Genomic DNA, 17,053 nt, shown 5'->3' with positions numbered 1-17,053 from the left:
TCAACCTCAAACTTCACAGATTTTGTATTATATTTATACACTGTTTTTGCATCACCAACAGTTCACACGAAAACACAAATGTAACATGTTAGCATGAAAGCTCAGTCTTAACCCAGACTTTGACCCCTCACATATTAGTGAAATACTGTCTTACTATTCCGAATGTATACACGTAATCTTGTAAGATATTAATGATGTTGTAGGAACAATAGTCAGAGACACAGTTCACCCCCAGAGTAAATGGGAAAACTCTGTTTCTGAGCAACACGCTGGTTAAAGATTTATGTGACTTTTGCCACAAACTTGGTTATCAGTAATGAGGAAAGAAGAGTGACAGAGCACCATAAAGTCTCCCAACTCACCTCACATCCTCAACCTTTCAAAATACCTCCAGTTTTAATATTTGCTCCCATGCTTAAGCGGAACCATTTTAGTCACTGCAGCTGTCCGGCACAATTGACTACATCCAGTTAATGCCCCCTTATCTCTCTTGTACACAAATGTAGTCAATTCACAGGAATTCCTACTCGCTTTTCAATATTTATATTCAGGAAAAATTGCAGGAAAGGAGGTTTGAATGTAGAGGAAGTAAGGAGGAAAGAACCCAATTCTGAAATATGCATGAGTGCACTTACACTTTGCAGCACTGGGCTTTTTAACATGCACTGCAGCTCTGTGAGGAAACATGGGGAGGCTGAGTCACCGTGAGGAGAAGTGGGCCAAAATTAAGGAACAGAAAAGTGACATTGAGATGTATCCTGACATTCCTACTCCTTCTTTAATACTGTAGTAAAGGTATTTGGTTGTAGGATTCAAATCAAAGAACAAGTGATTGATTTCAAATGTATTTGTGCATGTTGCATTGTAGACTTTTAGAATACAATAAGTTTAAAATTAAATATTTATTGTATTTTTCTACAAAATACCTGTAAAAAGAAAACCTATATCAGATTTTTTTTTTTTACCAACATTAAACCCAGTGAGAAGGAGGTGGTTTTTGCTTTTCTACTTTAGATTTAATTTAAATTGATGTTAGAGCTGGGGCTTGATGGTAATGTGTTCTGATCAGTATGATAATGGGGTGCTGGTATTATCATAGATATTAAAAAAGTGGAGCATGAGCAGCCAGGTCACTCCGCACTATAATCTGTTCTTCACTTATGTCAGAGTCCAGTTAATATATATGCAAGTAACATACTTTACTGAGCATGGACCTCTACGTTTATACTTTGACTCTACAAGCACAGGTACATTAAAATGACCCTCTGGTTTGACTTTCCATCATGCCCTCATCGGAAGCACCAAGTCATGGAGAAACTCACTTTTTCTTTTATGATTTGGTCCTTGGGTTAAGATTAATTTGATTTGGAAACCAGATCAGTCAACATTTGCATTTAATATGAAAAGCCAACAAGTACCACAAAGGCCGGCAACGAGATCCTTGATATAAATTGGAGCTTGCAGCCCTGCAGCTATGTTGACGATATGAAGGTCCAATTTTGTATTCAAGTTTCCTTTCTATTTGAATAGTTAAACAGTTGAATGGTGCAAAGATATTCATAAATGTGAGGACTGAAAGACCCAGGGCTGAAGTACTGTGGTTAATTTGGACCTGCTGATGGTTTCAGGGATACTTCACCTTGATGAGGGAAAATCCTTAAAAACTTTTCTATGTAGTACTTAAGCCCGTATCCTGTTCCCTTAAGCCTACTTGCACACTTTGCATTCAAATCAGCCTCAGCAGTGAATTAAAAAACTGATTTTTAAAAGGGTAACACTTCTGCGTCCAGTTTCTTCAAGATGGAGCTTAAATGTGCTGCTTAATAGATCATTTACACTTTCCAGTTGAAGCAAACACTCAGTGATTTGTGAATAGCTCCTTATCGCCTTCTTTCTCACATTATGTCAGTGAAATATAACTACAGAAATTAGCTGGATGTTGCCATGGGGGCAAAAGTGGGCGTGTACCAATCGGAGGCTCTGGGATTTCATATTAACAATGTATGGATCCTTGGGAAAGATACTTAACCCTAAAGGCATGTAATATAATGTAAGCATTTTATCCAGCCAAAAGGTCAAATGTTGTAGTATTAAGTCAGCTAATCCGCAAATGCGAGTTCATATGTATGAGTCATGGTTGTAAGTGTGTTGCTGATAAAGAGGCAACACTGATAATGTGTCCGACAGTAAACACAAAGAAAAAGACAGGATGTGTTAAACGCATTATGCAAAAGTGGAAAGATTGGGTTTAATTCGATTATAGGAATGCCATTCAGAATTTACCAGTTGATTTTAAATTCAATTTAGGTGAACAAAATGCAACAGAATACAATTGAAATGTTATCTTTTGTATCTACAAGCATAGTGCTACAGCCACCAGCAGAAAAACCTGACCATTTATCTTATTTAAGATATAAATAAGTAATGATTGTTTGAAGCTCCCTACAAGTTTCTTGTCAAAGTAGGCCAAGTATTCAACAATAAAAACAGCAGTTGCTTTGAGCCAAGCATTCTATAATAGAGGAGTGTACAAGGAAGGAGGCAATAACATACTCCATTTCAGAATAATACAGAATAAAGATGGACTATAAGTGATTTGGAAAACTCTTCAGTCAGCCTTACATTTCTTTTTTTCAGAGCGCTGCCTTAAAATGTTCAGCCACTTTAGAAGTCCTGTTAGTCTTTTGACAGCAGGTAGAAATCTGTAACTTAACAGTATGACCTGAGTGTATCCGTCTGACAGACAACTCCGCACACAAAGATTACATCTGGCCTTACAGTGAGGCAGGCTCTGTGTTTGTTAAGTGCCGAGTCCTGTCGCGCTGCTTTAAGTTGAGAGAAGAATATACTTGAGATGGAGGAATGTAAAAAGAGGAAAGCTGTTAATCCAAATGTTTATCCGCTGTCACCTGTGACAGCATAATGGCTTGCGCAATATGTGCGCGTGTGTGTTCGTGGATGACATAAAGCTTTCTAAAGACGTGAGTCTGCTGTGGATGTCGCTGAGAAAAGCCTTTTCAAAACTGTCAAGATGGAACTCCAACTCTGTCTCTGAGTGTATTCTGACATGTATTATCGAGGGAAATGTGTGTTTGCTGACAGAAATGCTCACCTAATGGCTTCCACCACTGAGTTTGTATCGAGTCATCAGGCACGTTGGCTTTAAGGAAAACCAAATTGTGTTGTGCACGTTGTAAGTGTATACTGTGATGCAGAGCTGAACCCGAATGGGAAATAAACGTGGCTTGTAGGTAATGCTTTGTATTATCTCCACATAAAGGTCACAGACATATGCTGCTTACCATATTATGCTAATTGCCCCAGTTCCCATGCTGGTGCTATTGGATTACAAACAACACGATTGATAGGCAGTGCCTTGGAGAATGACAATATGTATGATACAAGAATAAATGCAAATGCACAGCAGCGTTTGTGTGAACGTGTGTGTTGACATGATTTGTAATATTTGTGTTTGACACGCGTCAGAAATATGATTCTCCGCCTGCATACGTTGATTTCAAAGCGCGGGGAGGAAGATCACGTCAAGGAGGCGCGTGTCAATCGTCTCTCCCCTCAACCAGCGCCTCGGCAGGCATCTTAATGTCTTTTTTTTTCACATTCAATTTCCTGTGTTTAAATATGACACGCCGGTTTTTGTTTTTCGCTTTCCCTTTACCAAACTGAATATGATAATGTCACTCGGGAATTGCAAGATGAAAAGATTTCCACGGTGCAGTCAGTTTTTTTTTTTGCTGAGGAGATGAATTGAACAGTAGGCTCGGGGTTTGGAACCAATACAGCATGTATTATAATGAAATCATCTTGTTTTTTCTGTTCACAGAAGATATGCTTTGAAAATGGAGTTTGCAAACCAAATTGAATTAGAAATGGTGGATATTTTGTTAGGTATCTCTCCAATTTCACAGTGTGTGTGTGTGTGTACTTACTTCAATGCTGTCGTATTCAGTCCGTAGCTATCAATATGAATGTTGGTTCAAAGCTGTAGACTTCAAAACAAACATTAATTCTGTTTTTTTCTGTTAACTTTTCTGTTCTACCCTTGTGCCACATCAAAAGCTAAACTTGTGGTTGTTGTTTGAGAAGAACAGTTACAGTTGACATATCCAGATCTACTCCTACACTTCTGGTTAAATACCACTTTTGTGATACCACGACCCCGGTACTGAAGTCACGCATCTACATGTAAATGATCTCAGACAGCTGTGACAAAATCCAGTCTTTCTATGCATTCGCTCAATGTGTAAAGTGCTTGAAGGCTGAGCAGGTTTCAGTAACACTCAGGTTTACGGTGTGTGCACCAGAGATGCATTACAACGATCTACAGCACGAGTAAGGACATTGAGCAAAGACGAAAAATCAATTCAAAAAATCTATAAAGTCCTGTCTTTTGGATTACATCTCAGAAATCACATCAATATGACAAGGAGAGCCTACAGTCATTTTCTTTCAGGGTTCTCTCCAGCAGCCTGTTGCAAAATGGTAGTGCAATTGTACATCTAATCAAATGGATTATCTCTTCACAGCTTTGAAAAAGGGGCGTTTCTGGATCACTCCCGACCCCTACCACAATGACGACAACATCCAGATCGGACGAGAAGTCAAGATATCCTGTCAGGTACAGTCACACAGCAAAACGATACACTGCTGCACAGCTCCAGGATCAGTCTAACCTCTGGCCTGCTGGAAATCACACTAGTTATCACATGGTGGAAAAATCACACTTCTTATCACATGGTGGAAAAATCACACTTGTTATCACATGGTGGAAAAATCACACTTGTTATCACATGTGTTAAAGTGTAAATCATTTGTGTAAAATGCGCATCCATGCCAATGTATTGTATTCTCTATATATATAGCACGGTATTATGTTCTATTGCGAAATGAATGTAGTCTTCTGAGCATATATTTATTACATGTTAAAAACACACCTTGAACAATTTGATATCATTTTTACTTATGAAGTTAACATATCATAAGGCAGCAAATATAGCTTGTATATACTTTATTAAGTTTGCTGGCTGTGGTGCAGTGACGCGTCCTAAAACCCAGAAGTAAGTTTCTTCCGGTTCCCTCGACAAAAAAGCAATGCAATTTCTCCATAGGATTTTGGAAAATAGCTCGAAATAAGGTCTGAAAATGATAAAAGTAGGGTAGACATGTGGAGATTATCCGACTGAACAAAACGTGATCCGTCTCTTAAATGTGTGTCAACCACAGACCTTATTTCGAGCTATTTTCCCAAATCCTAAGGAGAAATTGCATTGCATTTTTGTCGAGGGAACCGGACGCAGCTTACTTCCGGGTTTTAGGACGCGTCACTGCACCACTCTATAGCAGGAAGTGGATCAAAACCTTGAGCCAGGGGAGTCCAAACATCGGCCCTCAGCAAATTAAAAAAGTACAGTGAAATATGGCCCACAAATTAAACTTGTGATTGTCTATTGTATTATTGAACTTCTTAAATACATATGTAAAAATATATTACACAGTAGTATTCATGTGTTAATACGCCCACTTTGCAAATAAATTCAGACAATCAAAGTTGGAAACATTTTCTAACCAATCTAAGATGATAAGAAAAAAACCAAACAACTTGTTAACATAACAAGCTTGAAATATACCCTTCATATTTCCCCTTATAATAAGCAATCTGAGGCTTCTGTTTTAAGGAATGAGCTGCAGCACTTTTTGTAACAAAATAAATGAAACCCTCTGGGCAGCTGTGATGTAGGCTGTTTTTTCTTAAGGCATTTTCAAGTATCAAGCATCATTTACCTACATTTGATTGATTTTTCTACCTTACAACTTAACTTATGAGGCAATATACCTCACCTCTAGCGAATGGCCCACTCCTTGGTATATTTTTCTGTATGTGGCCCTCGGTGAAAAAAGTTTGGACACCCCTGCCCTGAGCTCTGCAGTTGGACCATGTCAAATAAACAGCCACATGCATGAAGTCATAGTGAGTAACTCATCAGTGCAGCATAAATGACGTCATGCTGAATGTCCCAGGTGGAGGCGACCCCACCAGAGGAGCTGACCTTTAGCTGGCTGAAGAATGGCCGTGGCCTGCGGAGCTCGGAGCGTATGGTCATCACCCAGACGGACCCCGACATCTCCCCCGGGACCACCAACCTGGACATCATAGACCTCAAGTTCACCGACTTCGGCACCTACACCTGCGTGGCGGCGCTGAAGGGCGGAGGCATCCCTGAGATCAGCATTGACGTCAACATCTCCTCCACAACTGGTGAGCCTCACACCCCTTTGTGTCAGTGACGCATCTACACACCCCACCCCTCAACACCTCTGACACATTTACACACATCTCGAAGCTAATTTAGTCATACACACATGCTTTAGAAGATCATGCAAGATTGAAAATGTCAAATGACGAAGGAGAGATTAAAAAAATCAGGCAGTGTTTCTTACACTGTGGGACGTCAGCTTTTTAAAGGAAACTAAATCAAACAGAAAGTCTAATTTAGTTTTGTTTTTGCTATCAATCCTATCAGTTTATTATTCCAATGGTTTCCAGCTAACCTTTTTTCTTTGTTAAAACTAAGGATTTTAAACTGTATCCATTGCATTGTAAATCAAATTTTTACGACAACGATAAGTCCAGTAGTTCAAAGTTAAACTTGCTATACACTTTCTAATTACAAGTAGAATAAATGATATAGCTTGCTTTAGCGCTAGGTAAGTAGTTTATAAAGTTAAACTTGAACTTAAAAATGATTGTAACATGTCAAATCAACCTGATGTTTCAAGTAGAGTTGCCATGTTCCCAGATTTGAGCAGCCTAAGTTGGTTTTTAAAATATAGGAATGGTAGCAAAAATGTGAAATAAGACTAGCTTGTAGGATGTTTTTGTTTTCCTAAATTGGTCAGTTCATCCAAATCCTTTAGAATGTGTTACCTAAACAATGGAGGAAATGTAGCATTATCTATTGTATTAACAGAATTTAAAAGTTGCAATTTAAGATGTTTTAGGTTATTTTAGAGGGAATTTAATGGTCTTTTCTTTTTTTATAAATATATATATTTCTTGCTTAAGTAGCACAAGCAAAACGTATCCGCCTTTGAAAAGATAAAGAGACAAGATACTGAGTGTGTGATTTGGATGAACAGACCCTTTCAATCACTGTCTGCACAGGATAAGAACGCTTATATGTTTTGACTGCTGTTCACTGCCTCACTAAATTCCAGTAATCTGTCCCATGCCTAAGCCTGTTCTACTCTAATTCCTACTCACAGCACCCAACAATTAATGGTCGATTGGACTTCCTTTGAACCAAATCTGAATCCATCCGTCCGACTAATCAGAGACTAAACATCCATTGTCCTCCCATCTAATTGGCTGCCTCCACCACTGTTCCGACTAACGTTTTGTATACATGTACGCGGCATGTTAATAACACACCATACCAGTCCACCTTGTCTACTGAGCTGCATCATTATAGCTTCAATCGTGGCATGTTGAGTAGTCTCATAGAAAGAGAACAGTGTTCCAGCAGCTGTTCATCGTGTCTTGTCGACATTACATCACTTGTTCCAAAAAGAAGACAAGGCGTAGGTGTTTAAAGAAATCATTCAATCTTTAACAGTTTAATCAAAGGACAAAATCTGCTTTCAAACATCCATTTTCCTTTCCATTGTTTTAGCATCAATCAATGTCAGATGTCATAAGAAAGAAACCAGCTTCACAGGCAACAAAAGAGCCTGACTTACAGTAGATGATTGCTACATAGCACATTGGGTACTGTTAACCATTTGTTCTGCGCGTACTCTCTTCCTGGAGGCTCTGCGATAATGATTGTAAAAGAAACTCATGTAATATGACAGGAATCGTGGTCTTTATCGGTCATTTCCATTGTAAAGTCAATCAAACGGCGGTGGTAATGCTTGGGTGTCACAAGTAATTACTTCATCGTCCATAGCAATAGGATGGGACCCAATTGACCCAGTGTGCCACATTTGGGAATCTCAGATATTCCGTGTGTTGTTGCCACTAGATTGGAGATGAATTGGTTTTCACGTTCGTGTGTTTGTACCTGATAAATTACTTTTGGGTGTGATATTTGCAATTGGGTTCATCGCAATCTTTATTCCACGTTTACCACGCACAAACACACGCACCTTTACCTCCTCTCACGTCTTGTTTTCCTTCCGTGCACACACCTCTCTGCCTCTCACAGCGCGAACATGAAAGCAGTGTGTCGACCTTGGGCGCATAATTATTGTGAGATAATCCTTTGATAATCCCTGCGCTATAAAACAGTGGGATCAATCGCACCTGCCAAGATTGTTTCCTCATTATCTTTTAAGTAGTGCAGTCTCTTCTTTTGGAGTGCCAAGGCGATGGAGTTGCATTAACACAGAACCTTTAATGTGAAACAAAAATGGTGTCTGACTGAGGAAATTACCGAGGAAAATGACTTTTGTGATCATGTGAAATGAAAGGTTTCCTTAAGGCTTGAATGTGAGTGCTTCTTAAGCGTTCATTGTTCCAGTCAGATGTGTTTGTGTGAAATATTATGAAAGTGTTGCATTGTCTTCAAGCTGTTCCTCCTCATTGGAAATAATATATTGAATTGTGCGCTTCCATTAACAATACCTATCGCTTCACTGGGTTGTTTTTCCTGGAGAAGTTCTGTCATGTGAGGCGCTTCTTTCCGTCAGGTTGAGATTGAATCGGAGCAGTGTCTTCACTGAGCGCCACAGTATAGCTGTTGTGAACCAAAGCGTCTTGTGCCTGTGCCTCGCCATACGCCTGCAGCGTGTTTTGGGGTGAATAAGCCCTGTTGTTGTTGTTCCTCTGCCTGTTTTCCTGAAGGGAGAGAGCCCGAGCCTCAATTAGAAGTCTTAATAAAAGCGTTTAGAGGAGATTACACTGCAGGTCTGCCAGGGTTTTTCGTGCTGGGATAGTGGCTGGAAAGCGATTGAGCCTAAAGTGTTTCTCGTCTGAACACTTTGGAGCTCGCTGGCTGTTCCAGCTTTGGCTCCGGTTCCAGATTCCAAACCCGGATTTAGCCCCGGCCGACGGCACCGCTTTTATAAAAGAGAATATTTATCACGTTCCATTCTTTCAACTCAGATTCCAACAGCCTGCATTATTCCACTTTTTTGCAAAACAGGGCTCACATTTACTATCATGGCACGTTTATTAAATATGCAACTTCTTTGCTCGTCGAGGCTAATACTTATTTATGAGCGTGGTCTGGAAACAAGGACACCGACCTCCCCATTGGATACTCTCAGGATTAAGAACAGCATGACACAGGATCAACTGAAAAGAGTTATGAGACTTCTAACTTAGTTGGATAGATACTATCTTATTAATCCTCTCATCATTAGTCTGCATGTTCAATGTGTGTTGTATAGTGGGTGTGTCTTGCTGGATTATTGTGAGATAATAATTGCCATTCTATGGTTATGTGACTTTGGATTGGAGCCACCATTGGGACCACATTAGAGAAAACATCTTTAATAGCATCTACAATGATTACGGTTGGATTCTTGACATTTAAAGCCGATACCCGCTTATTGCAGCTCTAATTACTTCAAACACGTGATTCTACGGAACCTGGCGTCCAGGAAACAACACAACTGCAGCGAGAAGCGGTCTGTCGGTGCAGCGTAGCATCAGCACTGGGCAGCCGCTCATCCTCAGTCTGATTGACGTTCACAAAGTAAGTATTAGGAGTGAAAGTCAACGCTCTCTTCTTGTGAGATAAATCCTCCCGTGATGAGTCCCTCAATTAGCATCCCGCTCACACCTGAGATCCTGGCACCCCCCAGTGTTTCTGTCAATCTAAAGAATCACTGCAGTTAATGAATTAAGCAAATCAATTAAGTGCTCAGTTAATTAAAAATGAGCCAGTTTAATAAACACAAAGTCGTTTATTTATTTTTTTCCTGGTATGAGTTTGAGTCATAGGAAGCTGGCTGCAGGCCGGCTCGTCTCTGTGTATCCTCCTTTCAAATGTCCTGTTGTCTGTTTGACTCTGATTCGTCATGAGCTGCCATCACTCCAGTGACCATGCAACATTTGAGTTTAATAGGGACAGTATGGCCGCTGGCTGCTGGCCGGGCTTGCTTCTGTTGCAAACTCTCTGACCCCGATAAAGAGAAACCTGGACTGCATCCTGACTCACCTACGGGGTGCAAAGGTTCAACTGCTGTCTGGTCACAGTGGGTGGAAAACAAATTGTTTGCTGCCTTTTTTTTCCCTCCATGCTTTATACTCATGTAGTTTTCACAAACGGTGGTTCTTTGTTGATGTCAGTCACATGGTCATTTTCTTTTATTGCTTTTTGAAAATGTGTTTTTGTGTTCAGTAGGAAATCCAGCTGGTCCAGCAATTGGCGGTATACACACTTAAAGCTAATCCCTGCCTCCTTAGTTACTGTTGCTATGCACGGCATGCATGCACTTAAAGAAAAACAGAGGCAGATTTTAAACTCAGCATTCTGAGCAATTTCTGAAACAATGGGTCCTTGATTTCACACTGAGGGAGACAAAAGCAGGCTTCTCATTTAGCAACCACTGAAATGACATATGTTCCTGATTGTGTCAGCTTGTAGCTCGCTTATTTATTTAGCCAGCACTTGCTCTCGCAGTTGACTTTTCTGCGTTTCCGTCTAAAGCAGGAATCAGTTTCTACAGCATCTTTTTGGGGTACATTTGGAGACAAACAAGAATTATTATTTTTGTTGGTGTGTGTCTCAGGTTGAGTTGTCGTTGCTGGAGTGTACACTTCCCAAAAAATCAAATGTTCGAATGAATTGATTCATTCCTTACAGTTTTGCTACAGAGGTTAAAAAAGACACCAACTTTGAATTGTTTTCAAAGTGTAGAATATCTATCTAACTACATATGCCTGAACATGCATATAAATCCAGAGTTTGACAGGGTTGTTGTGTCTAGATTTCCCTCAAGCTATCAATGGAATAATCACTGATCAGGGCAGCAAATGGTCAGTTCGGTGGCATATTAGTCCATAATGAGTTTTCCTGAAACACAGTGAATAGGACATCACTATCTATCCCCTCAACATTGAAAAGATGATCCAATCCATTAATTGAAGCATATAAAAAGCAGAAAGATAATGAGAAAAGTACTGCATTTTTGCAATCACACCTTAAAACCTCAAATAAAATGTCTCTGATCACTCTCAAATGCTAAATTAGGTTAAGAACGGCAAACTGAGCTAAAAAATAATATCATCTTGGAGCAGTGTTTTCCAGTTTTGGATGAACAAGCCATCGGGGGTCCAGAAACAGGCCCAGTGAGCTGTGAACTGGGATGAAGGGGCCGAACAGATGTCCCAAAGCTGGGATGCTGTCCTGAGATGTTTGCCATATGACAACTGTTGATGCCACGGTCATGCCACATCCAGAAGGATAGGCATATAACCACCTGGCAGCATTTTTTCAGCACGACATCTGTGGTGTTGCTGGGGAAACGTGTCAATGTAAAACACACTGTTGTCTGTAATCACAAATACCTTAATGGCAGTATAGCGGTAGTTATCGTACAGTAGGACTGTTTCCACTTTGATGTGAGTACATAAAATATGTTAATAAGACTAGAGCACATTATTCCCAGTGTAATGCGTTAAGCCTTGAATGCACCACCTGAAGTCATGCTTTATGGAGGTGGCCATCTGGGAAATCACCTCCCTGTCCAGCTGGAAAAAACCTGGGAGGGAAACATGAGTAGAAAACCCTCTATCCTCCCTCATTAACTACTGTCAAACCCCCCTGAGCCATGTACATAAACTCTGGTCCTTTTCAGGCAGTTGTTCACTACTTGGCAGCAGAGAAATGGCGGTACATCGGGTTTGTGTCTTTCTAAACTGGGAATTGGGCCTTCCTTTGACTCTCACCTGTGGGGTAAATGTAAAAAAAAAAGAAGAGTGTATGTGTGGCCACAAATCAAACTGTAACCCATGAGTGCTTTTGTGTGGAAAGCCGGCTGTTCTACAATCTCCGCCACATGAATTCATGAGGGGTTAGGGTGATTGATCGCAAGGTAAGTTGTAGGATATCAGGGGAGCTAGAAAATAACACACACACACACAGTAATATGTTTGGTCAGTAGTGTGTCGCTGCAGTTTATCAATGCACTAAGCCAATTTTAACACATCGGTGGTTATTTATTAGACTTCAGCAACTCAGTATTTATATGCAGCTCCACTGTACCACCCTCACATATTCTCAAACGTGTCCACAGTGGACCTCTGAGACTCGTCTCTGTCCCCAGGGGCCCCGGAATCAGAGGAGCAGAGAGCCCTGTCACATTGTGACCAACTCATTGGCCTCAAGCTGTCCAAACACACACACACTCACAAATACAGAAACACATTCTGCAGGACTTGCAGTTTTAGAGAGCGCTATGTTGCCATGGTGACAGGGAGTGATGTCACAGCACTAAACCCAAAAAAGGGGGCAGCCGGAACTTATTTTCAAAGACGTCAATGGGCACCACTGGCTCCCGTCAATGTAAGAAAATGCAAAGTGTCGCATATTCTCACGTCGGCTCACATTGGGCTCTGTCTGCCGCGCCGCTGCTGGATCCCGCTGAAAGCTTTTCAGCAATCAGTCCCTCCACTCCCTCCACATCATTCCAGCCGAGGCCCTGGAGATGTGCTGCCCTGCTGAGGCCAAACAAGGGGGTCCAGTCCCAATTTAGCCACACAAAGTACAAAAACAGACAGTGTTTTCAGGCTGCAACGACAACGAGAAGCATCCCATTGAGGAACTGAGGCGGGATCACAGCATGGGGTCAGCCGTGGGCGGAAAGAGAAACACTCGGCTATGCACATGCAGAGACATAAAACCACCTAAGCGCGCGCTGCACAAGCATACGCACACAGCGGGCATGCCCTGCAGGCATCGGTGGCATTTGGAGGGCTTTGGCACAATGAGAGCACAGTGAAGACCAGGCTATGTGCCGCACTGAGCCTCTCGGTGGTCAGTCTCACTCACAAAGGCACAGTCTTTACTTGGTAGCAAAAAAAGAGATGAGCAACTGTCTCTGTGCATGTATGTCTGTTTGTGTTTCCGTGATGCTGGGGAGAGAGACAATGGCAGCTGATGGCCAGTATGTGTGCTGCCAAACCCAATAGGCAGAAAACTGTAATTGCCTGTCTAATCTGGGCTGTGGAGAAGCCAGGTGTAATGATGGCAACTCAGTGAATACACCTCTCCTCCACCCTCTAATGGATGCTTGCTGAACCCCCCCTTTTCCTGACTCTGTCATTTCGCTGCTTCACTGTTTGGACCCAAGGATACGTTCGGAAAAGTGGAGAAAATATGCTGTGGAAAGAAATATGTCAGCTCTTGACACCTGGCTGCCTCAGTCCAGACATTGTGCGAATACCAATCAGCGAGTGTGAGAGTGAAATGAGTGTCTGCTGTCATTGTCTCTGCGGAAGATCATTTTTGCTGCTCGGTTGGTGCCAAACATCATTGCCAAGAGTTATCTGTGAATGACCAGTGTTCATTATCCCAGGCTAATGACACCAACATGTTTATGTATGTTTGTGTAAAGCCAAACAGCATTACAGGCCTATTCATCTGCAAAAGTATTTCCCATGTACAGTAGAATTGGTTTAACGCTGCTATGAACAATATCTAAACATTAACAGTGGATAAAATCGCTACATGTGAATGAAAGAGTGTCCATCATGAAGACTTTATCACCAGTTATTATCACCCGAATACAGTTCCTTTCAGCTTTAGTAGAAGCAAAAGATCTTATTCAGAATTACTATTGGAGTTGGTGAAGACCAAAACAGAGCTAAAAGGGGAATTCATTTTGAACTTATATTCTTTATTTAGCCAGAAACGCGCCTCCAAATGAATGCTAACTGGTCCGTATCTTCATTAAAACATCTCTGTATGTTAACACATTTGCTATTTTAACTAATAGGGTGCTGTTGTTGTGCTTACAGATAATTTCCATTGCCCTAAGGAAAGTACAAATAATTCAATAAGAGACGATTATGTGAATTGTTGCCTTATTCAGAGACTTTTCCAAATGTCTAAATAAATTCTTATTCTGAGTTTCTATATTTTGATCTTGAGTCAGGATGGTTTAAGCACAACCTTAGAATGTTTTTTTGTATTAGTTCATAATCTACAATTCACATCTAGTTTCGCATACGGCTGTTCCAGCATTTTGAGTAAATACTTTTTGAGACACCTTGAGGACAAAAGAGATAACTGGCGGTTGCAAAGTTGAAGTAGCAGTTATATTGTTACCTCTCACCGAGACAGATATGGGGTTAAAAGAACTATAGCTGGACTCTGTTTCGTTTTCTGGAAATTGCTAGCGATTTCATCACTATAAAACTTCATCGTTGCTTGACTTCATTCCAGCTGCAGCATTGTTTGGGCAGAATGGCAGTGCTTCGAAAATCATCAGGGAAGCATGACACGGTTTCATCATTGCTGGGAAGATTTTTACTCCTCGAATTGCTCGCTGTAAACTATTCTTGGGAGCACTTCTACAAAATTGACTTGGAGTCATCCGATGGTTTTGACTTGCACAAAGACACATGAACACAGACATATACACACACACACACACACACACACACACACACACACACACACACACACACACACACACACACACACACAGAGAGAGCGCACTCTATGAGCCAGTGTACTTTGCCAGGTTTGCTAATTAAACAAATGTACTTGGCTAGCTTTCTTGATGAGGAACCAGACTGCCTAGTCCAACCTGCTAGTTTTCCTGCTTTCCAAAGTGAGAATACATAGATATACACACACACACACACACACACATTCACTGAAACCTGCAAATGTGTCCAGCAATTTGCCACTACAGTACGCACTTATTTTATTATTCATTGTTCCTTTCAGCCAAGGCTCTTAGTGTCCGTTAAACAAAGGCAAACTATTTATTGGGTCATATTTTCTAACACGGACAGCAATAACGCTCTATCACCTTTGGGAGTGTTCTGTTGTAAACTCTGAAATATATGATGCTGTGATGAGATTGAGTAGCTGCACGAGGAGGCGGGCGGAGAAGTAAAAAGCTGCAGAGAGCGATGGTAATGATGGTGATAAGAATTATGAATGTTGTAATCACGATGGCAAAATCCATCCTGGAAATAGTACTGGGATGAGAAAGCACTGTGATGATGAACATTATGATGGAAATGTGACAAGGATGATGATAATACTGTACTGCTGATGAGAATGGCAATGTTGACGATGATGTTGATGGCATCTTGGAAGGGCAATGCCTTGCTTAGGCAGATGTAGAGTACATAAAGTGTGTTTGTAGTTGGATACTTTAAGCTTCACATCAGCGATTTATAGCCTCTTTTCTACTGCAAGAACTTTTCCAAGGGACTAGGAACTATTGCAGAAACCTTACTTTGAAATCGATCGGAGGAATCTGAGAATACATTAAGTTCTTCTGCCGTAGTCCCTGGTGACAAAACACTGCCTGCTGTGAGTCTGGCCCAGGAACTTTAGGGTGGGAGTTCACAGTGCTGAACCTCACGGATTGGTCAAACATAATAAGACTTCTGCAAACCTTCATTCCTACCGTAAGCAAGTACAAGGTGCCACTAGGATCAATACTAGGCCAAGGGGTCATTTATCGATGTGAAAGACAAACTTATATTGCCATGTTTACCAACTAATCCAAAAAAAGGCAAGAGAGAGCTGAGAGCGCAGATGAAACAAGTAAAGATAGGAAGAAAATCAAAGGAGTTGAAACGGGTGGCAGTTATCTTAGCTTCTCATACTGGACTGGAAGCAGGGAGAGACTGTCTCTGTTGAAAGTGAAGCATATAATCAACAGTTTTGATTTATAATCTTGGCCACAGTCAGAGACTACCTGGAGTTTTTGGTCACCGTGAGGTTGCCAGAAAACCATGGGGGAGACTGCAGAAAATGTGTGTGACTGTGGCCAAAATTACTGATTAAACCAAGGACAAATAACATACTTTCCTAAGATTTTCTTTTAAGTCCTGTCAATTAATCCATCCCTCTTAAAGTCCCACATTTCAGCTATAGTTTCTTCTTATTTGTATAGTTTCTATACAGTTCTTCAGCTAGAGTGGAAAAGCAAACAAGGGCTCACAGTTCCTGAGTTCCTAATATCTATAAATGATTGGTCCAAAAAAGAGCATTTGTTTTTCATTTTCTTTGACCATCATGGTCACAAAGTGTACTTGCTTGTCCGCTCTTCATTGCATTGTTCATTGTTTGCCATTGCTTGATTTGCATTGAACTTCCTCACTGCTGCCCCCCATGATGGTTTTACTTCTGGTACATGGTCAGATCGTTCAGTTCCAGCCATTAGCCATTACCGCTGCTAATATCTGCATGGTCCTTCCATATAAGCTGTGTATGTTGCTGATATTCATTGCCATTGCAACTTGTTGGATGCTCATTCGCTTCCCCCCTCCATGCCCTCCACACGACCCCTCCCCCAGTCGACGATTTCCTCTTACCCCGCCTGCTGACTTTCTAGAGCCCCATATCAGTCCCTCCTCTGTTTTTCTCTTTCTTAGTTCCCCCCAACCTGACAGTCCCTCGGGGCAAGTCCCCCCTGGTGACCCGCGAGGGTGACACAGTGGAGCTGGAGTGCCTTGTTTCAGGAAAGCCCAAACCCATCATCTTGTGGTCGAGAGCCGACAAGGAGGTGCCAATGCCGGACGGCAGCATGCAGATGGAGAGCTATGACGGCGTGCTGCGGATTGTCAATGTTTCCAGGGAGATGACGGGCTCGTACCGCTGCCAGACCAGCCAGTATAACGGGTTCAACGTGAAGCCCCGGGAGGCCGAGGTGGAGCTGATCGTACAATGTGAGTAAATGAAACTGTATGTGTAGTGTATGTGATTATCTAGGTGCGTCGAATGTTTCTCTGATGTATTTTCTGTGTTCGCAGTGTAATTAATCCTGGTCCAGTGTGACCAAAACTGAACATGCCTACATTTCTCTCCTTCCACGCCCATCCAATTTTCTTCTGAAGGCT

The 17,053-nt window shown here is 41.4% G+C and overlaps 1 protein-coding gene across 1 annotated transcript in view; it reads left to right on the top strand.

Moving 5' to 3' along the window:
* Positions 1 to 17,053, top strand: part of mdga2a (MAM domain containing glycosylphosphatidylinositol anchor 2a) — a 176,072-nt gene that overhangs the window by 97,793 nt on the left and 61,226 nt on the right. Inside the window, exons 7-9 of the mRNA XM_034150816.1 lie at positions 4,545 to 4,636; positions 6,037 to 6,274; positions 16,589 to 16,882. Coding sequence (XP_034006707.1) covers positions 4,545 to 4,636; positions 6,037 to 6,274; positions 16,589 to 16,882 — 624 coding nt within the window. The remainder of the gene's footprint in view (positions 1 to 4,544; positions 4,637 to 6,036; positions 6,275 to 16,588; positions 16,883 to 17,053) is intronic.

This window comes from Trematomus bernacchii, unplaced genomic scaffold (assembly GCF_902827165.1).
Source record: "Trematomus bernacchii unplaced genomic scaffold, fTreBer1.1, whole genome shotgun sequence".
NCBI classification, from domain to species: Eukaryota; Metazoa; Chordata; class Actinopteri; order Perciformes; family Nototheniidae; genus Trematomus; species Trematomus bernacchii.
Note: the sequence above shows the minus strand (reverse complement) of the source record. Positions and strands in the feature narration are given on the sequence as shown.